This window comes from Hemiscyllium ocellatum, chromosome 30, assembly GCF_020745735.1.
Source record: "Hemiscyllium ocellatum isolate sHemOce1 chromosome 30, sHemOce1.pat.X.cur, whole genome shotgun sequence".
In the NCBI taxonomy this organism is placed as follows: Eukaryota; Metazoa; Chordata; class Chondrichthyes; order Orectolobiformes; family Hemiscylliidae; genus Hemiscyllium; species Hemiscyllium ocellatum.
In genome coordinates this window covers 34278244-34304566 of record NC_083430.1, presented here as the reverse complement: position 1 = coordinate 34304566, position 26323 = coordinate 34278244, and the positions used below count along the sequence as shown (strand labels likewise).

The 26323-nt window shown below is 43.1% G+C and overlaps 1 protein-coding gene across 1 annotated transcript; it reads left to right on the top strand.

Annotated features, from left to right (window-relative positions):
* The first annotated feature begins 4281 nt into the window (after positions 1-4281).
* Positions 4282-25985, top strand: oprd1b (opioid receptor, delta 1b). The gene is made up of 3 exons (XM_060847214.1): positions 4282-4436; positions 22411-22766; positions 25459-25985. Exons 1-3 carry the CDS (start codon positions 4420-4422, stop codon positions 25983-25985), a joined length of 900 nt encoding a protein of 299 aa, XP_060703197.1. The 5' UTR covers positions 4282-4419.
* Positions 25986-26323: the final 338 nt, after the last annotated feature.

Here is a 26323-nt window from a genome sequence, read left to right as displayed (position 1 = left end):
ATTATTCACCATTCTGCTCAAATATAGAACATTTAATTTCACAGGACTAACTGTATGAATTATGATAGCATGCTTACTTAAGAACAAGATCAACCAAATTGCAGTCGTTATAATGATTTGGCTATTTTAATTACATATGACTCGCACTTTATGTAAACTATTTGTGTCATTTTCAGATCACTATCTGAGATTGACACCAATGTTAATATCCTGTTGCTATAATGCTTGGACGGTGATCATTCCAGTTACAAAAAGCTGGCAACCCATGGATGTTATACCAGAACTTGGATATAACAAATTACGTAGTAACTATTTTACAATTTTGTAAAACATTTTAATATATCTGATGTTATTGATACATAATGAATAGCATAATTTATTCTTAATTTAATTTAAGTAATATTTTGAAGCACAAGAACAATGGGCATTTTAAGGTGATTTTCATTTGCTTTTAAATCATTTCAGCAATAACTCTTCCATTATATCCTTATTGAAATGAAAATAAATTGAATATGACAATGAAGTGGCTGTGACTGGCTGAATAATCTTGATCTAATAATCCAAATAACATGCACTACTAGAAGTCTGAAAGGTTTTAATTTGTTTACAAAACTGAAAATAAATGTTGCCACCAATAAAATTGAACGTGAAGCTTTCAGATTGTCATTAAGTCTCACTGATTCACAAATATTCTTTCAGCAAAGAGATCAACTGGCTTTATCTATCTGGCCTATGCGTGACTTCAGGCCCATACCAGCACAATTGACTTTTCACTCCACTCAGATTGACATAGCCATTCACTTAGTTGAAACAAAGATTACAGTTATGTGATTTATAATTTTGACTTTTTGTGACTACTTCTTTAAGATAAAATGAAGGGGCCTTTTATGAGCTGTTCTGAATTCCGCCTGACAGCAAGCCTGGGTGGTTCTATTCTTAGAAATTAAGTCATAGACTCGTTGAGTCATACAGGTCTACAGTTCAGAAAAAGGTGCTTTGACCCATCAAGTCTGTGGCAATCAGAAGCAAGCACTTAACTATTCTAAACACATTTTCTATTGCATTTGGGCCAGAGCCTTATATGTCTTGACATCACAAGTGCAAATCACTGGTGCTTCTTGAATGCTATGAGGGTTTCTGACATTACCACCCTTAGAAGCAATGAATTCAACATTCCTACTACCCTCTGAGTGAAAAAGGTTTCCTCACATCCCCTCTAAACCTCATTCCCCCCCCCCCTTTCCCTTAACCTTACATCTCTGATCATTGATTCTCAACCATTACAGCCATTTCAATTGTTTTAATGGCAAGAAGGTGTAAGGTGGCAACAGTTAGAGACAATAGCATCACTTGTGTGTTAACAGTGAGTTGTATAAAGTTCTCAAAGTCCTAGAAAAGTGCTAAGAATATTGAGTAGTAGAAAGTTGTAGTTTAAACTTAAAAATCACACAACACCAGGTTATAGTCCAACAGGTTTAATTGGAAGCACACTAGCTTTCGGAGCGACGCTCCTTCATCAAGTGATAGATAGCGTCGCTCCGAAAGCTAGTGTGCTTCCAATTAAACCTGTTGAACTATAACCTGGTGTTATGTGATTTTTAACTTTGTACACCCCAGTCCAGTACCATCATCTCCAAATCGTAGTTTAAACTGACCTTTTACTTCCAAAATATGAAAGTTGAGACTTGAGGAAGAGTGAATCAATATTTCTACCCAAATACAGGATTCAGATGGTTACAATTGCCATGAAGTTGGGTTTTCAGAGGTGAAGGTGATAGCCTTGAAAATGACCTCTGTGAAAACTCACAAAGTTAGTTTCCCAGAATCCATAAATGAGAGGGTGGAGCTGTAGTCTGTATACTTTGAGGTGCAGTGAATAAGTTGCCTTCAAAGATAGTGTTTTAGTCTCTTGTTACAATGAAAGTTAATATTTAAGTCCTCTCAGATGTTAACTGGAGGTTCACTTCTTTAAAAAATATTCAATCTGTATGGAGGTCACAGCACAAACCACTATGCTCCATACCCAAGAACACACTGGGGATTCTTTCAACACATGGGCGATAGTGGCTGATGTAAGAAGCCTTGCCACCATCTTGCAGGTCCTATCCATTTCATTGGTTGAATAAAATATCAAACACCTTGATGAGTGTGCACTACTCTGAAAGCTTTTAGTTTCCTATTTAATCAACCAACCAACCTCATTTCTAGGTTTCAAGCAATCAGACAAATGACTATAACATGCAAATCATACAGAGAATGCTAGAAATATCAAAGCAACTTATGTCAGTATCCTAGTGGGTTTAATTCTAGTGAGCATTAATTAATTTTATAAAGACAAGACACCCTGAGGAGGAAGAATCTCAATCATTAATATGGAGGATGATCCTATTTCCTTGTATCAGCTCAACGATATTGACCTGTTTCTCTTTTCTAGAAATAATTCACCTGCTGCAAATTTTAAGCGTTTCAAAATATATTTGACCAACACTGTAACAGCTTTTTTGTAGTATTCACAATGTAACTCTGTCTCCCTCTAGTGGTTATCAGGCAAAAAAAACTGTTTTCATCCAGATGTGTGCAGGGGAGTCAGTGCCTGTGTCTCTGCTTGTCTGTCCGGATGGACATGGTCTCTGTCCCTGTGGGAAACAGAGGTATCTTGCGAGAAGCACCCAATCACTTCGGAACATAAATTTCTAAACTGAAAAGGTACGCCAAATGTATGTGAGATGAAATTAACATCTGTGCTGAAATTCCATGAAACTGAGAATAAACTCGAAATAAAAGGCACATTCGGCGAGATCAGGGTTATTACACTCCTCTTAGTCTCGTCCCTCTAGCTCTGTTTATAGCTGAATTGAAGCTTTCTGACGGATCCCAGTGAATGCTTGGGGGCATTGGGTAGCCTGACTTAGTAAAAAGGTAATGACTGCAGATGCTGGAAACCAGATTCTGGATTAGAGTGGTGCTGGAAAAGCACAGCAGTTCAGGCAGCAACCGAGGAGCAGGAAAATCGACATTTCGGGCAAAAGCCCTTCATCAGGAGTACCTGACTTAGTGTGAAGTGGTTTCTTGGTGAATGAACCGTCTGTCGTTCCGGCATCGGCCACAAACTGAATGCTGCCCAGATCCTCAACTTAACCCCTTCTAGACTGTGACACCCCTTTCCCGAGCGCCTCACGTCTGTACCATGTTAGCCATATGTAGAGGATGTGTCTGATCTTGTCGTCTTGTCTTTTGCTTTTCGTTTTGTTTTGAGGGCTAAACATTTTGATTTGAAGACCAGTTATTTGACGAGGTGCGAGTTGGGAAATCAGGTCCCCTCACAGTTTGACTATGCAAAGAGAACTTGGGGGCTGAATATGGATTAGACACCAGGGCGGAGGGAGAGAGGGAGGGAATTTGGCAAGGCACGGACTAAGGGATGGAGAGGGATGAAGGAGACAGAGACTAGTGGACAGCTTTTGCCAATAGCCGGCACAAACACAACTGAGTGATTTCCTTCTGTGCTGTCAGATCGGGAAATCACAAATTGAGACAAAATTGGCCCGGGGGAGGTGGAGAGAGAAAACATTGAATGCGGGGCTTATCACGAACACATCAAAGTAACACACATTTCCGAAAGCAGGCAGTACTTATAAACCTGTACGTTTCGGTTACTCTCACACTGCGGGCTCATCTTTAGAAGTTCAATTGTCCACAGAATTAGTAACAACTCTTCATTATATAAAGATAATGTTTTACATCCTATAATGCTCTATTTTTTTTAAAACTGTGCTGCATATAATGGTATCCTTTACCTTTTCTATCAGCTAATGATTCAGTGCCCACCTAGCGGGAGAGGGAGACCGCCTAAGTGCTGGTTAGTGGGTGTTGAAATATTGCTCTTGCACTCTTGATTGACGGCCGGTCTGGGCCAGCACGTGGCTTTGACGTCGGTGGAGGTGTCACATTTTATAAGAAATCACCAGAGAGGCGAATGAAAAGCTGCAAATCCCTCAGCCCCAGCGCAGCTTGCTCGCATCTCAATGATCAGCTCTGGCCACTGCACTCAGATATTGCAAAGTGACCCGCAGCGAGGCAGCTCCTGGGCTGAGATCATCCAGCCGGCTCGGTTTTACATGTGACCTTAAGCTGCACTTGCTCTCGGACTTCCTTGTTCGTTGGGTCTCTGGGACGAGGTGGGAAACTGAGAGCGCCATGGAGCTGTCCACCACCTCGAGTGCTGAACGGAAGCTGTTCACCGCGAACACCGCTGAACTGTACTGGGGGCTGGCGTTCAACGCTTCTTTTGGTCTCAACGGGAGCCTGACCAACAGCACTGAGCCGGTCAAGAGCACCACGTCCACGGTCATCGCCCTCGCCATCACTGCGCTCTACTCGGTGGTGTGTGTGGTCGGGCTCATTGGCAATTTCCTGGTCATGTACGGGATTGTCAGGTAGGACTCGATTCCTTTGCATAAGAAATCCTGTCGATTTTACCTTGGCCGTCAGCAGAGTGGTAACCGAGCGGGAAACAGAACTGTACAGAAAGATCGCACCGAGACTACGGCACCTTAGCGCATTGCCACCGGAGTTCAGTGGCACTTCAGCATTAACACCACCTCCTCCCCATAACGTTTTCTCAGCCACCCCTTCACTTTCTATATCTTCTTGTCACCCTCCCAATGTCTTCTTTAACCACACTTCAGGAGTTATCACTGGACACAAGCTGGTGCTTATAAGGATTTCAGATTACCTTTTAAAGTGTTGTCTAATAACAATCAGCGGGTCTGAAGTGAAAGTGATTTAATCAAGCACGCTTTTAGAATGTTTGCCCATGAAATCGACAAAGTAACTAAAATTGTCGTGATGAAAAGTTTGAACTTCAATAAAAAAAATTGCAACAGTTCCAACTCTGCTTGTCCGATTTGATGCTCATTGCTATCTTTATAACATTTCAATCGAATCCGGTTCCGAAAATTAATCATTGAGTCTCAGAGTCATACAGCCTGGAATCAAACCCTTCCGTCTAATCAGTCTAACCATGTCCCCAAACTAAATCAGTCCCACTTGCTGCGTTTGGCTAATTTCCCTCAAACCCTTTGCTGTTCGTGTATTTTTTCAAATTCCGTTTAAACGTTGTAACTGTATAGCATTCACCACTTCCTCTGGCAGCTCAATCCCCACAGGAACCACTCTCTGCGTGAAAAAGTTGTCCTTTAAGTGTATTCGTTCAATCTTTGCCTCTCGCCTTAAGAATATGGCCCCTTTGAACTCCCACGCCCTTGCTCATCACCTTATCTATGTCCCTCATAATTTTATAAACCTCTACCAGGTCACCCCTTCAACCTCTTACTCTCCAGTGAAAAAGTCTTAGCCAACCGAGCCTATTTTTATAACTCAAGCCCTCAATTCCCGGCAACATCCTGCTAAATCTTTCCTGGACCCCTTCCAATTTAATAATATCTTTCCTGTAACAGGGGGACCAGAACTGCAAACTGTATCCAGAAGAGGCCTCGCCATCACCCTATATACCCTCAACATGAAGTCCCAACTCCTACATTCAAAGATCTGAGCAATGAAGACAAGTGGTGCTAAACTGTCTACCTGTGATGTAAATTTCAAAGAATTATGTACCTGAACCCCCTAGGTCTCTCTGTTCTATAAGGGAAAACATTTATGATCTTTTTTTGAAGTCGTTCACCCACCGCTCCTTGCTCAGCCACAAAACATTAGCTTGCAGCTGTTGTGCTGTACCAGGATGGCCAGCTATCCCATTCAGTCAGGTACTGAACCATCCCTAACATTTGGAAGGACTGAGCTCCGAGTTTTAGGTTTGTGACATCACAAACTATTGGTAACCAATTTCAGTAATATTTTCTTTCCAAAGTTCATTCTCTATAAATAAAAACAATAGGAAGTCTGGTTGACTATGTTTCGTTCTTGGGTGCGCCCTAGATCACCTTGAGACCTGCCCACGACTCAGTGTTAACATTTGGTACAGCTTCGCCCCAAGTGAATGATAGGTTTTGTCTGAATGTAGCCAACGTTGACTGGCTGGCTATGTCTGCTTAATCTGAAGGCACCTCTTCAACAGGTCGAATTAGGAGTATGTTCGGAAGGGGAGATTCCATGACAATGGAATACAGGCGAGGGACAAAGCTCCAAACCTCCACACAGCTGCGCTCCAAACACAGAGACTGGCGGCACAGATTAGCTCAGAATCACACACGCTCGCTTAAAGATATCGATGTGTTATCGAAGTGTGGCGCTGGAAAAGCACAGCAGGGTCAACGTTTCGGGCATAAGCCCTTCATCAGGAACGCTGGAAAGTTCGATTCTCCTGCTCCTCGGATGTTGCCTGACCGGCTGGGCTTTTTTCAATACCACACTTTTTGACTCTGATCTCCAGCATCTGTAATCCTCTCTCTCTCTCTTCCCCATATGGATATAAACACCCATTAACACAAACCCACCAATGCATAACAGAAGAAAGTGAGGACTGTAGATGCTGGAGGTCAGAGCTGAAAATGTGTTGCTGGAAAAGCGCAGCAGGTCAGGCAGCATCCAAGGAACAGGAGATTCGACATTTCGGGTATGAACCCTTCTTCAGGAATGAGGAACAAGGGCTGAATTCCTGTAGAAGGGCTCATGCCTGAAACGTCGATTCTCCTGCTCCTTGGATGCTGCCTGACCTGCTGCGCTTTTCCAGCAACACATTTTCAGTAATACATCCCACCACACTCTCTAACGGACACCGAGCATACCACAGACTATACAAGCTGGATACAAAACATACAAACGTCGCCATAGAGTAACACATGGATTCAAGCACACGGACTAACACATCAACACAGTCTCAAACACACGCATACCTCAACTGAGCACAAACATGTAAATACAACACACGGGATCCCACAGACACCTGAAACAATCACACACACATTCTCCATTAACACATGATGGACTTATCGAAATGTGTGTGTTTTTTTTATAAAACTGCAAACACAAAATATGTGGAACCGTCTGTATACAGCACGGAGATCATTGTAGTGGACCATCTCGGGATCTCACATCATGGTGTTGTGATTGGAAACTGATCATAGTTTATTGTGTTGGGCAACCCAACTGAAATAGCGTTTAAAACTGCTCCATCCATGAGCACTGTACGGCAGCCTGGGTAGATACGCGTGAAGATGGAGAGTTTAAAAACACAGTCAACGTTATTCCTCACCTCGCAGTGCAGTTGGTAATGAACTGGGCATCACAATGCTATCCAAAGCCAGTTTTATCACTCAGATTATGGCTAGCAGAAAGTCTAGAAGCACAATCCCAATATCTGCAAAGGGGTGCGTCTGGCAACCGTCTATGATAATACAAGGGTTATTTGGCAGATTCTGCCAATGGAAAATGTGGATAAACTTTGCAAACGGCCGGGAGGAAGTGCAGGAACAACAGCACCGCTTAGAGCTTAGATCAGGAACTGCAGGGCGAGGACGGATTTGGATCAGTTTTGCAAATATGTTTTCAATGTAGCCGTTGTATGCCCGACACCATGATAACCAAGTGATAAACCTTTACAACTAGAAGCGGAGACATTTTGATCAGGACTACATTGCGGTTATTAAAAGATACTCAAAAAAAGTCGAGAAACAAGTTGCCAAGTACCCAAATCCCTTTGAGAGTGCCAAATCCAATTATCCAAAGATACAAGGAAAGGAGGAAAGCACTGAAACCCCGAAAGTAAATACTGGAAGGTAAAAACAATGACTGCAGATACTGGAAACCAGATTCTGGATCAGTGGTGCTGGAAGAGCACAGCAGTTCAGGCAGCATCCAAGGAGCAGCGAAATCGACGTTTCGGGCAAAAGCCCTTCATCATGAATAAAGGCAGTGAGCCTGAAGCGTGGAGAGATAAGCTAGAGGAGGGTGGGGGTGGGGAGAAAGTAGCATAGAGTACAATGGGTGAGTGGGGGAGGGGATGAAGGTGCTAGGTCAGGGAGGAGAGGGTGGAGTGGATAGGTGGAAAAGGAGATAGGCAGGTAGGACAAGTCCGGACAAGTCATGGGGACAGTGCTGAGCTGGAAGTTTGGAACTAGGGTGAGGTGGGGGAAGGGGAAATGAGGAAACTGTTGAAGACCACATTGATGCCCTGGGGTTGAAGTGTTCCGAGGTGGAAGATGAGGCATTCTTCCTCCAAACGTCTGGTGGTGAGGGAGCAGCGGTGGAGGAGGCTCAGGACCTCCACGTCCTTGGCAGAGTGGGAGGGGGAGTTGAAATGTTGGGCCACGGGGTGGTGTGGTAGACTGGTGCGGGTGTCCCGGAGATGTTCCCTAAAGCGCTCTGCTAGGAGGCGCCCAGTCTCCCCAATGTAGAGGAGACCACATCGGGAGCAACGGATACAGTAAATGATATTAGTGGATGTGTAGGTAAAACTTTGATGGATGTGGAAGGCTCCTTTAGGGCCTTGGATAGAGGTGAGGGAGGAGGTGTCAGCGCAGATTTTACAGTTCCTACGGTGGCAGGGGAAGGTGCCAGGATGGGAGGCAGGTTGTAGGGGGACGTGGACCTGACCAGGTAGTCACGGAGGGAACAGTCTTTGCGGAAGGCGGAAAGGGGTGGGAAGGGAAATATATCTCTGGTGCTGGGGTCTTTTTGGAGGTGGCGGAAATGTCGGCGGATGATTTGGTTTATGTGAAGGTTTGTAGGGTGGAAGGTGAGCACCAGGGGCGTTCTGTCCTTGTTACGATTGGAGGGGTGGGGTCTGAGGGTGGAGGTGCGGGATGTGGACGAGAAGAATTGGAGGGCATCTTTAACCACATGGGAAGGGAAATTGTGGTCTCTAAAGAAGGAGGCCATCTGGTATGTTCTATGGTGGAACTGGTCCTCCTGGGAGCAGATACAGCGGAGGCGGAGCAATTGGGAATATGGGATGGCATTTTTGCAAGAGGTGGGGCGGGAAGAGGTGTAATCCAGGTAGCTGTGGGAGTCGGTGGGTTTGTAAAAAAATGTCAGTGTCAAGTCAGTCATCATTAATGGAGATGGAGAGGTCCAGGAAGGGGAGGGAGGTGTCAGAGATGGTCCAGGTAAATTTAAGGTCAGGGTGGAATGTGTTGGTGAAGTTGATGAATTGCTCAACCTCCTCGTGGGAGCATGAGGTGGCGCCAATGCAGTCATCAATGTAGCAGAGGAAGAGGTGGGGAGTGGTGCCAGTGTAATTACGGAAGATCGACTGTTCCACATAGCCAACAAAGAGACAGGCATAGCTGGGGCCCATATGTGTGCCCATGGCTACCCCTTTGGTCTGGAGGAAGTGGGAGGATTCAAAGGAGAAATTGTTAAGGGTGAGGACCGGTTCGACCAAACGAATGAGAGTGTTGGTGGAAGGGTACTTTTGGGGATGTCTGGAGAGGACAAAATGGAGGGCTTGGAGGCCCTGGTCATGGCAGATGGAGGTGTAGAGGGATTGGATATCCATGGTGAAGATGAAGCGTTGGGGGCTGGGGAAACTGAAGTCTTGGAGGAGGTGGAGGGCATGGGTGGTGTCTCGAACGTATGTGGGGAGTTCCTGGACTGGGGGGATAGGACAGTGACGAGGTAGGTAGAGATGAGTTCAGTGGGGCAGGAGCATGCTGAGACAATGGGTCGGCCAGGGTGGTCTGGCTTGTGGATCTTGGGAAGGAGGTAGAACCAGGCAGTGCGGGGTTCCCGGACTATGAGGTTGGAAGCTGTGGGTGGGAGATCTCCTGAGGTGATGAGGTTCTGTATGGTCTGGGAGATGATGGTTTGATGTGAGGGGGTGGGGTCATGGTCAAGGGAGCAGTAGGAAGAGGTGTTCTCGAGTTGGCATTTGGCTTCAGCGGTGTAGAGGTCAGTGCGCCAGACTACCAGTGCACCCCCTTTATCTGCTGGCTTGATGGTGAGGTTGGGATTGGAGCAGTGGGATTGGAGGGCTGCGCGTTGTGAGGGTGAGAGGTTGGAGTGGGGGAGAGGGGTAGACAGGTTGAGGCAGTTAATGTCCCGACGGCAGTTGAAAATGAAGAGGTCGAGGGCAGGTAATAGGCCAACGCGGGGTGTCCAGGTGGATGCAGTGTGTTGGAGGTGGGCGAAGGGGTCCTCGGAAGGTGGGTGGGAATCTGATTGTGAAAGTAAGCTCAGAGGCGGAGGTGACGGAAGAATTGTTCAACGTCATGACTTGTATTAAATTCATTGATGCATGGACGGAGGGGGATGAAGGTGAGTCCTTTGCTGAGGACTGATCGTTCGTCCTCAGTGAGGGAGAGGTATAGAGGGATGGTGAAAACTGGAAGCCTACCAAAGTCAACATCTGAAAAACACAAGTGGATGTTTCTGGTGCAACCCCGCAGCGATGAAAGGTCTTGTGTTAACTTGTTATTTGTTTTCAGATGCTGTTTGGCTTGTGTCACCTTAAGTATTTGTCTAGTTTCCAAATACTCACTTTAGGTCATCTGGAATTGGTGGGAAACATTTTTGTCATTGAGCCTTGGTTGACCAATTCTGTGGAATTACTAATGATTCAATACACAATTCTTGATCATCGTGTTAGCCATAAACTTTGATGGTCATTCCAATTAATTTGCACTTATATCATGGATAGACTAATTAAGAGCAGATTCTGTTAGTATGACATTGATTCAACTCCCATTCTAGAGATTTTAGCACATAATCCAGCCTGGCACTCCAACACAGCACTAAGAGAACATTTCAATGCAATCTTTTGAATGTGACGTTCAACCTGGACCCCACCTAGGCTTTTAGGCAGACCTAAAACATCCCATTGAACTATTTTGAAGACCAGGGGAATATTGCCAGGTATCTTAGCCAAGACACATTCCTCTACCAACATCACAAAGAAACAGCTTCTCTGACTGGTACAAAGCCATTGTTATTTGTGGATTCTTGTGCGCAAATAACAATGACTACACTGCGGAAGTACTTCACTGGCTGTGCAACACTGTCACACCCTGAGGCTGTGAAAGACGATCTGTAAATGCAAGTTATTTCTAAACATCAATCATTGTAGTTCTCTGAACATCATTGGGTTACACATGAAACCATTGTCTTGGTCATTCAGAGTGTGTAAGTTTGTATGAATCACAACTGAACTATGATCCATGCCTCCAATGTTCCTTTGTGTCTTGAAATAGCTATACAAACTGGAACAGGTGTAAAAATGGAACATTCATTTTTATGTCAACATATCCTCTGCACATGCCAAGATACATAACAGCTAGCCAGTTACTTTGCAAGTCACTTGTTTGTTTTCTGAAAGTAGATGGTATTGGTTTATAACTACTCTCCACCTCCTGTTTTCCTCCTGTTTGTTGTAGACTAATTGATAAAGCTTAGTTCCTTTCATTAATTAACAACTCCACCATTGTTGTGTCTGGGAGTAATTGAAGGTGAACTAGACTGAGCGTGGTCATTATTCATCAAGTAATTCCTGTCGAGTGCCGCAATTGTGCAGTGCTGCAGTTCCTGTTAAAAAAAGTAAATGCAACATTTGTGCACAGAAAGCAATACAAGCAACAAATCAGTTCACATGATTTAAGGTGGCTATGCTTAAGGTGAATGGGGTGTGGTTTACCAGAGGGTTCTCACTATCTTTGAATTAAATCATGAAACATTTACAGCCTAGGAAGAGGCTACTTGGCTTTATTGTAATGGTCAGAGAATAGTGCCAGGAAAGCTTTTATGGCAGCTGAGCAGGTAGATAGGAGCCTCAATTTAAATATCGCATTTGAAAAATGGCATATTTGACATTTTAGCATCCTCTATACTGCACTCTAATAGTTAGAAAACGTCTTCATGGTCATGTATACAACTTGTGCTTTTGACTGAGATACAACATTTAAGGCAAACTGACACAATCTCCTGATCTTTTTCTCTGAATTTGTTTTCTTTCTATAGGTATATCAGGAATAAAAGAATTACTAGAGAAAGATTAAGGCCAATCAAGGATAGTAATTGGAAGTTATGCATGAAGTCCAAGGAGATAGAGGAAGCACTAAATGAATATTTTGCCTCAGTATTCACACTGGAAAAGGTTGTCGAGGAGATTACTGAGATACAGGCTAGTAGACTAGATGGGATTAAGGTTCACAAGGAGGAGGTGTTAGCAATTCTGGAGAATGTGAAAATATGTAAGTCCCCTGGGCCGGATGGGATTTATCCTAGGATTCTCTGGGAAGCCACAGAGGAGATTGCAGAGCCTTTGGCTTTTATCATTATGGCATCATTGACTCAAGGAATAGTACCAGAAGACTAGAAGTTAGTAAATGTTCCCTTGTTCAAGAAGGAGAGTAGAGACAACCCTGGCAATTATAGATCAGTGAGCCTTACTTCAGTTGTGGGTAAAGTGTTGGAAAAGGTTACAAGAGATAGGATTTATAATCATTTAGAGAGGAATAAGTTGATTAGAGATCATCAACACAGTTTTGTGAAGGGTAGGTCGTGCCTCAAAAGCCTTTTTGAGTTCTTTGAGATGGTGACCAAACAGGTTGATGAGGGTAAAGAGGTTGATGTGGTGTATATGGATTCAGTAAGGCATTCGGTAAGGTTCCCCACAGTAGGCAATTGCACAAAATACATGGGATTGAAGGTGATTTAACAGTTTAGATAAGAAATTGGCTAGCTGAAAGAAGACAGAAAGTGATGGTTGATGGGAAATGCTCATTCTGGAGTTCATTACTAGTGGTGTACAGCAAAGATCTGTTTTGGGGCCACTGTTTTTTTAGATTAGATTAGATTACTTACAGAGTGGAAACAGGCCCTTCAGCCCAACAAGTCCACACCGACCCGCCGAAGCGAAACCCAGCCATACCCCTACATTTACCCCTTACCTAACACTACGGGCAATTTAGCATGGCCAATTCACCTGGCCCGCACATCTTTGGACTGTGGGAGGAAACCGGAGCACCCGGAGGAAACCCACGCAGACACGGGGAGAACGTGCAAACTCCACACAGTCAGTCGCCTGAGTCGGGAATTGAACCCGGGTCTCAGGCACTGTGAGGCAGCAGTGCTAACCACTGTGCCACCGTGCTGCCCCGATGTTGTTTGTCATTTTTTATAAATGACCTAGATGAGGGCATAGAAGAATGGGCTAGTAAATTTTCAGATGACACTAAGGTCAGTGGAGTTATGGATAGTACTGAAGGATGTTGCAGGTTACAGAGGGACATAAATAAGCTGTAGAGCTGGGCTGTGAGGTGGCAAATGGAACTTAATGCTGAAAAGTGTGAGGTGATACACTTTGGAAAGGGTAACAGGAATAACGTGTACTAGGCTAATGGTAAGATTCTTGATAGTGTAAAAGAGCAGAGAGATTGCAGTGTCCATGTACATAAATCCCTGAAAGTTGCCACCCAGATTGACAGGGTTGTTAAGGAGGCATATGGTGTCTCAGCTTCTATTGGTAGAGTGATTGAGTTTCAGAACCATGAGGTCATGCTACAGCTGAACAAAACTCTAGTGCGGCCACACTTGGAGCATTGCGTACAGTTCTAGTCACCACATTATAGGAAGAATGTGGAAGCTTTGGAAAGGGTTCAGAGGAGATTTACCAGGATGTTGCCTGGTATGGAAGGAAGGTCTTATGAGGAAAGGCTGAGGGACTTGAGGCTGTTTTCACTGAAGAGAAGATTGAGAGGTGACTCATTGAGACATGTAAGATTTTCAGAAGATTAGATAGGGTTGACAGTGACAGCCTTTTCCCTCAGATGATGATGGTTAGCACAAGGGGACATAGCTATAAATTGAGGGGTGATAGATATTGGACAGATGTCAGAGGTAGTTTCTTTACTCAGAGAGTAGTAGGGGCATGGAATGCACTGCCTGTAACAGTAGTAGATTCGCCAAGTTTAAGGACATGTAAATGGTCATTGGATAAACATATAGATGAAAATGGAATAGTGTAGGATCGACAGGCTTCAGGTTGGTTCCACAGGTCAGTACAACATCAAGGGCTATAATGCTCTATGTTCAATAAAACAATGTCATTAATATGAGGCTTGTAAGCAGAGTAAATGTAACGTATAGATGGAATCACAACAAAATAATGTTAAAAATAGATAAATAGGATTGATAAAATTCCTGGTTGGCATTAATCATAGGATAGGAGAAAGTGAGGACTGCAGATGTTAGAGATCAGAATTGAAAAGTGTAATGCTAGAAAAGCACAACAGGTCAGGCAGCATCCGAGGAGCAGGACAGTAGACATTTCAGGCATAAGCCCTTCATTCCTGAGCATGATTTTGTCTAAGGCATTCCTTTGAATTTGTACCCCAGTAAATCTCTTCACTGGATGGCAATCAGAGCAAGAACCCTCTCGAAAAATGCTGCCAATTGCAGTAGTCCAATTTGCTATGATTGCTGGGAGATAACTCAGGACCAGTGAGATTCAGTTCTTCAAACTCTTACATCCTGGAGTTTCAGTGTTGGGCTGTACAGCATATTCCTTCCCCTGACCATGAAGGTGGCCAACCAGGAGCCAACCACCTCTGTTTCTTTTCTCAGCAACATACTGTCACGAATTAATCTGTACAGCCAGAACAGAAAAAATATGGAATGTATTTCAGTATAACAAAGAAGCAGAGCTAAAGGAAGAACTTGCACTTATACAGTACTTTTCATGACCTCTATTCCAAAGTCTATTCCAGCCAATGAGGTGCAGGTACACTGTCAATTTAATTTCAAAAATATGTCATAAAGCACCAGTGCAGTGATTATCATAATGAGCTAACATTTATTCCCTGCAATCATATATCAGACTAAATCTCACTTTAAATAAATAATTGATTCATAACATAAGAGGAAGATGAATGATCTACCATGGATGAAATTACATTTCTAAATTACCTGGCAACCTCCATTCTGATTTCAGCATTACTATTTGAGGATATTAATGAGCCAAATGGAAGAATTGTCACTAGAGAGTGCTAGGTGGCAATTGTCCAATATTGCATTTCCAAGGATGCTCTCACTAATTCTGTTGTATTTTATCAACTGTCACATCCATTGACAAACCCAATTAAAGAGCCTTTTAAAAACCATTCAATTTGCAAAATATTGACATAACACAGTGATCTTTATACTGGTGTCCAGAATTTCAATTACACATTATCTCATAAGACTGTAACCAAATATACTCAAAAGCTCCCTGGGGATCTGATGCTGTCAGAAACAAATTGCTTCACAATAAGCCAGACATTCAAGAGCATTTATGGCCAAACATTTCTAAATTTCACCTTTGATATTTAAATCAAAGTCAATTTGAAATCAATGCTGTTCTTTTTTAAAAAGTCATGGTTTGGAGAGTAGATAAATAAAAACACAGAAGCTTTGGTCTTTTGGATGATGTAATCCATCTTCATTATTCAAGTAATTTGGATGGAATGAATTTTTGAGGTGGTATCAGAACAGGGATATTTGGAAGAGGATAGGGAACAGCAATTACAATATCAACAGAACATGCTGGAAGTCCTTAACAGTTATCATAAGCGGAGAGAGAAATAGAGTTAATGCTTCAGGCTGCCTTTCTCTAGCCAGTTCAAATGTCCTGCGTTTTCTCTCTCTCTCTTTCTCTGGAATACTTTCTTTTATTCTATTAACAGTCTTTTCTTATACTTCTTTCTCATTTTCAATTTCAAGTTTTTGCATTTCTCTTTGTCTTTCTTCTTCTTCTCCCTTCCTTCATTTCATATTATTTAATTTGTGCCAGAGTCTGAACCAACTCAGTCTGTCTTTTATCTTGATTACCTTTTTCTTCCTCTTGTTAGGAGTTCTAAATTTTGCTATAATCTCCACAGAGACTGTTTTTATTTAAAGGAAAATTTAAATTTCTGGTGAATAACAAAAAAAAACACATCAAGATTTCATGTTTTAATTTTTTTTACTGTAACAAATAACTAAAAGCACAATTGATGAAATGTTATTTTCTTTTGTAGATAACTAAACTACAGAGTGGCATTCTCCTTGTATACTGATCATCCACCATCCCTTTCAGCAAACAGTACATGGTTACTCTTAAGAGTTTTCCATATCCCAGTCTGAGTAGTAAAGTTGACAGTCTCCAGGCAATTTCCTCCTTTTTGTAGAGTTCCTTGAATACACTTCCAGCAGTAAAGCATGTTCTGATTATTCTTCTTCTTGCCCTTCATTTGTCGAGACATGTATTCCAGAATCATTAGGCAGCTGCAGGATCCATCTCTTCAACTGAAGATCATCTTAGAACAATGAACAAAGAAATTTACAGCCGAGGAACAGGCCCTTCAGTCCTCCAAGCCTGAGCCAATCCAAATGTACTGTCTAAACCTGTTGGTCAATTCCTAAGCATCTGTATCCCTCTGCTCCCCACCTACTCTTGCATCTGTTAAATGAATCTACCGTGCCTGCGTCTATCACCTCTGCTTGCAGCACGTTCCAGGTGCCCACCACCCTCTGTGTGAAGTACTTGCACCCCCCTTAAACTTTCGACCTCTCACCTTGAAGAGGTGCTCTCTTCTGCTCTCTTCCCGTAACAACATGAAACAAAAAAAACCTTGCATTCAGGTAGAAATGAGAATTAACTAATTTTACTAAGAGTATCTTGGTATTTGGAACAAAATTGGGGAAATGGAGTTGACATACAGAGCTGCCTTGATTGGACTGAATGGCAAGACAGCTCACGGGGTTGAGTGCCTACTCCTGTCTCTATTCCCCTTTATTTTTCAGGTATATGGTTTTCAAAAGTGATAGATGGAATACAACAATTTCAAGTTAGGATATCTCATTTTTAAGCCAATGTCCCCAGGTCAAGTACAGAACTATAAGCTCTGGTAAGGTTTTCTGTAACGTTGCTGAAGAAAGACTTCAGAAGAGTATTCACACAGCAGAAATTAGACATTTAGATATTTCCTAAAGGACTAGTTTGGGTTTCATAGCCAAGAGAAAGAAGATATGTGTTGACCTTTTCATATCACTCAATGATTGATATTGATAAGGTTCTGATAAAGGGCTTTGCAATCTGATATGAAAAGTTCAGAGTAGATGTTGGTCATTATTTTCTAATGGACTTGGCATCAATGTGATTTAACAAACCATTGGGGTACTAGGTACTTCTGCCAACTCTCACCAGCTGTTGTTCAGTGGGTAGCATTCATGCCATTGCTCAAAAGTTATGGATTTAAATCCCAACACAATTAACAAAAATTATAGTTATTAACATTTTGCTTTTTGATGGAACTTTCTGCATGCAAATTGGTTGCTGCATTCCTTCCATTATAACAATTACCACAGTTCAAAAGTCTTTCATCGGTTGCAAAGTGCTCTGGGATGTGTGAAAGGAAAAGAAATTAATGTCTTTCAGAAGTGACAATGTGCTCTCAAGCATTGATGTCTGCATTTGCAAAATTAGCCGGATATGTCTGATCACACGTGGCCCCTATTCAGATTTCTTTCCATTTCTCATTCTATAGGATCAGGGACTGCCAGGGAATCTTCTTCTAATGTCTGTTATTTTCTTGTTCAATGTTTTTCTTTTATTTGCTTCAGGAGCTGACTGAAATGCCTAGTTATGCAGAGTTCGAAAGTAATCTGTTTTGCACATAGCTGTTAAAAGTCTTAATTTTTTTCTTTCCTCTTCCATAATTTGCAGTACCAAGTAATCATGGTTGAAGATATAGGGTTGTCAGTCTCTTAGTCAGTATTGACGCTGCCAACTATTCTGAGCTTAAACAAGGTTATTCTGAGTATTCTGAATAAGGGAGAGGAAAGACAATGGAAGAGGGAAAGAGAAGGAAAGCAAGAAGGAAAGAAAATAGGTAAAGTGAGAAAGAGGAAATAGAAGAAAGAGGGAGAGAAGTCAAAGATAGACAAACAATGTAACTGGGAGAAAGGGATGGTGATAGAAGGAGTGGAAGAAGGACAGGGAGAGGGAGAGAGAGAAGGAAAGTGGAGGAGAAATGAGGGAGAAATAAACAGACGAAAAAAGAAAGGAAAATGGAAAGATTAAAATGGAGAGAGAGTGAAAGTAGACAAGATAAAGAGATAGAATGACAGAGTGGGGAAGAATGAGAAGAGAGAAATAAAGAAAGAGGGAATGGGAGTGGGAAAAGAAGGAAAAGAGGCAAAGAAGCATGAGTGAAAGGAGGGTTAAAGAGAGGGAGATACAAAATAAGAGAGAGAAAGAGAGGGAACAGGGATATAAAAGGAGGGAAGAATAATAGAGAGAAAAAAGGGAAAAAGAGAGGAAAAAAGGGAGAGGTAGATAAAGGGAGTAAACTGGACAAAAAGGGAACGAGAGGAGATAGAAAGGTAGAGAGAGGTAGAAAGGTGGAGTGGCAAAGAGAAAGGGAAAGAGAGTGCAGAAAGTTAGAGGGGGGAAGAGGAGAGAGTGGGTAAAAGAGAGAGAAAGAAATGAAAGGGAATAGATTGTAGCAGCAGTCAGCGTGAAGTGGTTTAGTGTGGAAGTCATCCACCTGTACGCTTTGCAGGGAGTTGCCAGCCCATGTCCTATTCTGGTAAGTCCTACTCAGCCATCTTTCCATGCTCACTGACCTACACTGGCTCTTATGGATCCAACATTTCTCATTTAACATTCTCTCCCAGTGTATAGCTGTCCTTGTCTATCAGTCTTATAATTTCACCTTTCATTGGTAGGCCTGCATTTTTTTGTGAGCCCTTTTTCACCATGTCTTCTGGAATTCCCTGCCTAAAGCCTTCTCCCTCTGCACTGTCTCCTATGCTTTCCTCACTTAATTTAAGAACTGTTTTAAAATACATCAGTTTGACTCAGATTTGGTTCACCTCTTATAGTATTTTCTTATTGAGTATTTCTCAGTATAGCACTTTTTCAAAGCCTTAGATAAGTGCAAATTGTTACTGACAGTTTTTTTGATGTTGTGAAAATCAAGGAGAATCCAGCCCCTGGTTAGTGTTGGGTGTGAGAGATGGAGTTGATTTTAGTCCCTCCAAAGTTCAAATGGGAAAGAACTCTTGGGTCCAGAAAAGTTTGGGATTACCCAGCAGTCCCGTAAACATCTGAAAAGTGAATCGATGGTTTAAACACTCGGGACATTTATCTATCCTGGGTGAAGAACACTACATAGCATTGTTACCTGTCCTTTCTTGTTGGTGGCCTTGCTATGCTTTTCTCACATTTTGTTATTTTCATTCTAGGGAAATGGGCAAGACTTGCATTTAATTTCCAATTCGAGTTACCCTGAGAAGATACTAGCGATGCCTCGTCTTGAACCTTTTCCCTTCATTACGTCTTGATATACTGTGTGGTTTATTAATTGATAGTAGTTAGAGTCAACTCTTATAGGACTGCAGCTTTACGTAGACCCAGATTGGGCAAGGAAGATAGGTTTCCTTCTCTTTTGGCTCACTTTAATGAACCAATTGAGATGTTACAAAAGCCCAACAACATCCTGGTCTATTGTACAGTTACTAGTATATTTTTCTCAATTTTATTATTGTCAGTTCAGATTTTCAGTAATTGCAGCTCATTTACCTTTACCTCAGAAACATGCCTTCATTCAGTAATATCATGAATCAGACTTTAGTTGTAAGCTGTTTGCATCTAGAGAAAGCAAGAAATACTTCTTGATTGTCCAAAGCATGACTTTCATCTCACAGCAGAATAGGTCACTCAATGATAACTGTAAAATGCAGAAGGCAATTTATGTCACAGTAACAGCTCATCTTATTTCACTATAAACCTGAAGAAACACTACCATCTAGCCATACGAAGCAGTTTATAATTAGTTTGTTGTTACATTTACTTCCGCAGTCAGCTGCAATTTCTTTATTGTGCAATAAAAACAAAGCAAGGAGATTGTTCAAGTTGCTTCATAAATCGTTTTAGTTCATGCCAAAATTATGCTTCTTGCCATATCTTACTCTGAAATTAACACTTTCCATTAGTATCAATGATTTTACAAGAGAAAATCCTAATTTCCAATCCCTCCGTGTGAAACCAGCTCAATCCAAAAACCAAAATGTAAATGCTATTCTCACCTTTTGAGGGAGAATTGTGGGTGTTTGTGTCTCATTCCAGAGGCTTGTACACATAACCTAAGCCAATCCTCCTGAGGGAGTTCTACACTGTCATGTATATCAGCTTTCAGGTGAGACGTGAAACCAAGGCACCATCTACCCTCTTGCCAGGACATAAATGTCTCTGCCATATTTGCTGCATTATAAATAATTCTAATGTTTCCTCTGGTTCTTTCATTAATTATCACACAAATCCAAACCATTCAGAATTGGAAGCCACTCTTATTAAATTGCTTAGAGCTCTGCATAATGTGTTCCCATCACTTGTGTCAGCAATAATTTAAAATGGGAGAAAACGAGGACTGCAGATGCTGGAAATTTCAGAGTTGAGAGTGTAGTGCTGGAAAAGCACAGCAGGTCAGGCAGCATCCAAGGAGTAGGAGAATCAATGTTTTGGAAAAAAGCCATTCATCAGGAATGAGGCTTATGAGCCAAGGGAGTGGTGAGATAAATGGGAGGGGGGTGGGGCTTGGGGGTATGGTAGTTGAGAGTGTGATGGGTAGATGGAGGTGGGGGTAATGGTGATAGGTCAGAGAGGAGGGTGGAGCGGAATAGGTGGGAAGGAAAAATGGACAGGTGGGGCAATTCAAGAGGACAGTGCCAAATTGGAGGGATGAGGTGGGGGCAGGAGAAATGAGGAAACTGGTGAAAAATCCACATTGATTCTGTGTGGTTGCAGGGTCCCAAAGAGGAAGATGAGGCACTCTTCCTCCAAGCATTGAGTGGTTAGGGTGTGGCAATGGAGGAGGCTCAGGACCTGCATGTCCTTGGCAGAGTGGGAGGGGTAGTTGAAGTGTTCAGCTATAGGACAGTGAGGTTGGTATTTTAAAATGGCTGAATGGTTGCCTTAAGATATCATAAACTGCAATTGAACTGAAACATGTGGCCAATGTATAAAAGCAATGCATATATATAGGAAATTAAATTGTCAGGGATATGATTTCGGAAACTTTTCAGTTAGCTTGTTCATAAAATCAGAGAAACAGGTCGCAACTTAATTCCAATCAATCCTCCACTTACTCTGTTAAGATGTTGAATATTTTTAAAGAACAATTTCCTGGACAAAGCAAAGAGCAGATTCAGCTTAACTTTCTCTGTATTTCCTGTTCTATCAAAGCCATGGCTTGTGATTTAAGGTACCAGGAAAATCTTTAACTGCTTGAGGCTACATCAATTGACATTGGACTGATGAATTGGTCAAACAGAGTTGGCTGTTGACTTACAGCAGCGTTGTCACTAAATACACTTTGACATTAAAGGCTAGTATATCTAATTAACATCTAAGGATTGCATTAAATGCTTTCTGATGGATGACTATAGCACTCTCACCTCTAAGTTAGAAAATCTGGATTTCAATCTCACTTCCAAGACAGAGCACAAGATGAAGAATCCCCATGTTTCACCTTCTAGATGAGAGGTTAAAGTGAGGTCTTATCTCCTCTCTCAGGAGCACCCATGGCACTACTCAAAGAGCAGGGGAGTTCTCCTTTGTGTTTTGGGACAAAGCTTCTCTCTCAACAACATTACTGAATCAGATTATTGGGTCGTTATCACTTTTCCATTTATAGGACATTCCAGTGTGCAAATTAGTTACTATATTTTATGCATTTCAACAATAATCACAAGGTTATAAAGCACTTGAGATATCTAAAGTCAGTTATGGATGTTACATAATTCCATTGAGCAGGGAGGTAATGAGTCAGACATACAGACCAACTGATTTGTACAGGTTTAGTTGACCACAACACAAATGATTCTTTAGTTGAGCTTGGGGCCTCAAAAGTGTTAAATTGGGATGACAATAAATAGCCACAGTTTTATCTTCCTTTTGTTATTTAGTGATTACGCCTGTGAAGTATATGTTCACATGTGAATAAAGATGCATAGGGCAATGATGAAGTTTTTTTTTAATTTTTTCATGGAACATGGGCAGCATTTATTGCCCATGTTTAATTGTCCAGAAGACAGTTAAGAATCAACTATATGGCTATGGGTTTGATGTCACATGTGGGCCAGACCAGATAAGGGTGTCTTCCCTGAAGGATTTGGTGATCCAGATGGGTTCTTTTTAAAAAAAGGTTGTCATTAGAGTAGCTTTAAGTTCCGGATTTGCTTTATTAGATACAAATTTCACTGTGTATAAAAATAGGCCATATATTTAGAACATGAGTTTGGATTAGTCCCACTACACCTCCCAGTGATGACTGACCCATGAGGACGGACTGCTGCCCAACAGTCCCAGATTTTACCCTTATCTGCGGAAATCCATCACTATAACTACCAGCCACTGTGCAGAAAGGATAAAGGCCTAGTTCATTCATAGACTAATCCTCCTACAACATGTGACGCTTCTTCCTGTTCCTTTCCCAGATACACAAAAATGAAAACAGCCACCAACATTTACATCTTCAACCTCGCCTTGGCCGATGCATTAGCTACGAGCACACTGCCATTCCAGAGTGCCAAATACTTGATGGAAACGTGGCCCTTCGGCGAGTTGTTGTGCAAAACAGTCCTGTCAATTGACTACTACAATATGTTCACCAGCATCTTCACCCTGACCATGATGAGCGTCGACCGTTACATTGCTGTGTGTCACCCGGTTAAAGCGCTAGATTTCCGCACGCCCACCAATGCAAAGATCGTCAATGTTTGCGTGTGGCTCCTATCATCTGCCATTGGGGTCCCAGTTATGGTCATGGCTGTCACGAAGCCCGGTGACAAAGGTAAGCAAAAAAATCAGTGTTCTCTGTCCAATTTCAGTAGCTGTGCAAGGCCAGTCATTTCAATCCTCCACTTTTCAATTGCCTCTGTGTGGCATTTATTTAACAAGGAGCAGAGTTCACTGTTACCTTCCAGGTTATTGTGCAGCAGAGTTTAGTAGAAACATGGATAAGAACTAATGAAAACTATCATTAGCGGCTAGGAATTCATCTCCTTGGAGCAGAGATGGCCAACAGGTGAGTTAAGTGGGGTATTCAGAATCCTGGAGGTTTTAAAACAACGATTCATGAGGAAGCTGCCTCCAAAGATAGAGGGTCCAAATGCCGCACAGATTTAAGATAGTGAGCAAAAAAAAACAGAACAGCGATGTGTAGCTTTATTTTTCTGTGCCGCAAGTTACAATCTGGAATGCACTGCCTGAAAGGGAGATGGAAGCAGATTTAATCCTAATTATCCAAAGGGAAATAAGCAATCTCTAGACTGAAATTTGTTTTACGAGATCACAGGGATAGGGCGAGAGAAGAGGATAGCACTCTCAAAGAGCTAGCAGATGCACGTGGGGCTGAATGGCCTCCTGCTGTACTTTACAATGCAAAATTGACTGAGGACCAGAAAAATTATTCCTCATGCAAGTGAACCTGTTTTCTCTGAGCAAGAAAACTGTCCATATTATAAAGGCAGAGGTATTGGATGTCTTACGACGCATAAATCACCAGGACCTGATCAGATGTACCCCAGAACGTTGTGGAAAGCTAGGGAAGTAATTGCTGGGCCCCTTGACAAGATATTTGTATCATCAATAGCCACAGGTGAGGTGCTGGAAGATTGGACAATGAGGTGCCATTATTTAAGACTGGTGGTAAGTTAAAGTCAAGGAACTGTAGACCATTGACCATTGATGTAGCAGAGGAAAAGGTGGGGGGTGGTGCCAGTGTAGCTGCGTCGACTGTATCGATGACTGTATCGGTGCTTCCTCGTGCTCCCATGAGGAGGTTGAACAGTTCATCCACTTTACCAACACTTTCCACCACGACCTCAAATTTACCTGGACCATCTCAGACTCCTCCCTCCCCTTCCTAGACCTCTCCATTTCTATCTCGGGCGACCGAATCAACACGGACATTTACTATAAACCGACGACTCCCACAGCTACCTAGACTACACCTCCTCCCACCCTGCCCCCTGTAAAAACGCCATCCCATATTCCCAACTCCTTCGTCTCCGCCACATCTGCTCCCAGGAGGACCAGTTCCAATACCGTACAACCCAGATGACCTCCTTCTTCAAAGACCGCAATGTCCCCCCAGACGTGATCGACGATGCCCTCCACTGCATCTCCTCCACTTCCCGCTCCTCCGCCTTTGAGCCCTGCCCCTCCAATCGCCACCAGGACAGAACCCCACTGGTCCTCACCTACCACCCCACCAACCTCCATATACATCATATCATTAGTCGCCATTTCCGCCACCTCCAAACGGACCCCACCACCAGGGATATATTTCCCTCCCCTCCCCTATCAGCGTTCCGAAAAGACCACTCCCTCCGTGACTTCCTCGTCAGGTCCACATCCCCCATCAACCCAACCTCCACACCCGGCACTTTCCCCTGCAACCGCAAGAAATGCAAAACTTGCGCCCACACCTCCCCCCTTACTTCCCTCCAAGGCCCCAAGGGATCCTTCCATATCCGCCACAAATTCACCTGCACCTTCACAAACATCATTAACTGCATCCGTTGCACCCGATGTGGCCTCCTCTATATTGGGGAGACAGGCCACCTACTTGCAGAACGTTTCAGGGAACACCTCTAGGATGCCCGGACCAACCAACCCAACCACCCCATGGCTCAACACTTCAACTCCCCCTCCCACTCCACCAAGGATATGCTGGTCCTTGGACTCCTCAATTGCCAGACCATAGCAACACGACAGCTGGAGGAAGAGCGCCTCATCTTCCGCCTAGGAACCCTCCAACCACAAGAGATGAACTCAGATTTCTCCAGTTTCCTCATTTCCCCTCCCCCCCCCACCTTGTCTCAGTCCCAACCCTCGAACTTAGCACCACCTTCCTAACCTGCAATCTTCTGCCTGACCTCTCCGCCCCCACCCACACTCCGCCTATCACCCTCACCTTAACCTCCTTCCACCTATCGCATTTCCAACGCCCCTCCCTCAAGTCCCTCGTCCCTATCTTTTATCTTAACCTGCTGGGCACACTTTCCTCATTCCTGAAGAAGGGCTCATGCCCGAAACGTTGATTCTTCTGCTCCTTGGATGCTGCCTGACCTGCTGCGCTTTTCCAGCAACACATTTTCAGCTCTGATCTCCAGCATCTGCAGTCCTCACTTTCTCCTTGAGGATATAACAGACTCTATGTAAATTCAAGTTAATCGTTTTCATTCGCACGGGTATTTTCCCAGATGGATTCGTGGTCTGGAAGCTGATATCTCAGCAAAGATAAATATTCAGTTAAAATTCCTATCCAACCACAGATTTGGGAACATCTTACACCATAGAGGCTGCTGCTTTCCAAGTATCAAATGTTCCATTATCTTCTCGAGGACAACTGAGAGGTTGGGCAATAAATACTGACACTGCTCGCAAGTTTGCATTCCAAACACGAATATGCGTACTTGTATTTTAAAAAGCGAAAAGCCTCATTTATTTGCATCTCTTCTTCTTTTCTTCCGATTCAGGGAACGTGATGTGTACCATACAGTTTCCAGCCCCAACTTGGTACTGGGACAACGTAACCAAAATCTGTGTCTTCATATTTGCCTTCGTGATCCCAGTCCTGGTCATTACCATCTGCTACGGCCTGATGATTCTGCGTCTGAAAAGCGTCCGCCTTCTCTCTGGCTCCAAAGAGAAGGACAGGAATCTGCGAAGGATCACGCGGATGGTGCTGGTCGTGGTGGCCATCTTCATCATCTGCTGGACACCTATCCACATCTTCGTGATTGTCAAGACACTGGTGGTGATCAACCCGAGCCCTTTAGTGACGGCCAGCTGGCATTTCTGCATCGCCCTGGGTTACACCAACAGCTGCCTGAACCCTGTGCTCTATGCCTTCCTGGACGAGAACTTCAAGCGTTGTTTCCGGGAGTTTTGCTTACCCTTGCGCTCAAGGCTGGAGCAGAACAGCTTCACGCGAGCCAGGAAGTCCAACAGGGAGTCAGTCTGTGCCTGCACCCCGTCCGAGATGGTCAACAAGTCAGTATGACTAGGCGTGGACAAGCCCCGCAAGGGATCACACTATACCAGGGGGCAGGACCTGAACACTGAAGTAACCCAAATCACAACTGAGTTTTAAAACAAAAGAAACTCTTTATGATTGCATTAAAAAGGAACCTCGACTGATTTGCCTCACTTTTCTGAGGTATTCGGATCATGAAGTCACACTGTCAGCTTTCAATTTATAAATGGGGAGTAAAAAATTGATTGTTCATACACATTTAAAAGACATTTGGACAAGTACTTGGATATGACAGGTTTAGAGGGGTATGGGCCAAACACAGGTAAATTGGACTAGTTCGGTTTAGGAAACCCGGTGGGCGTGGA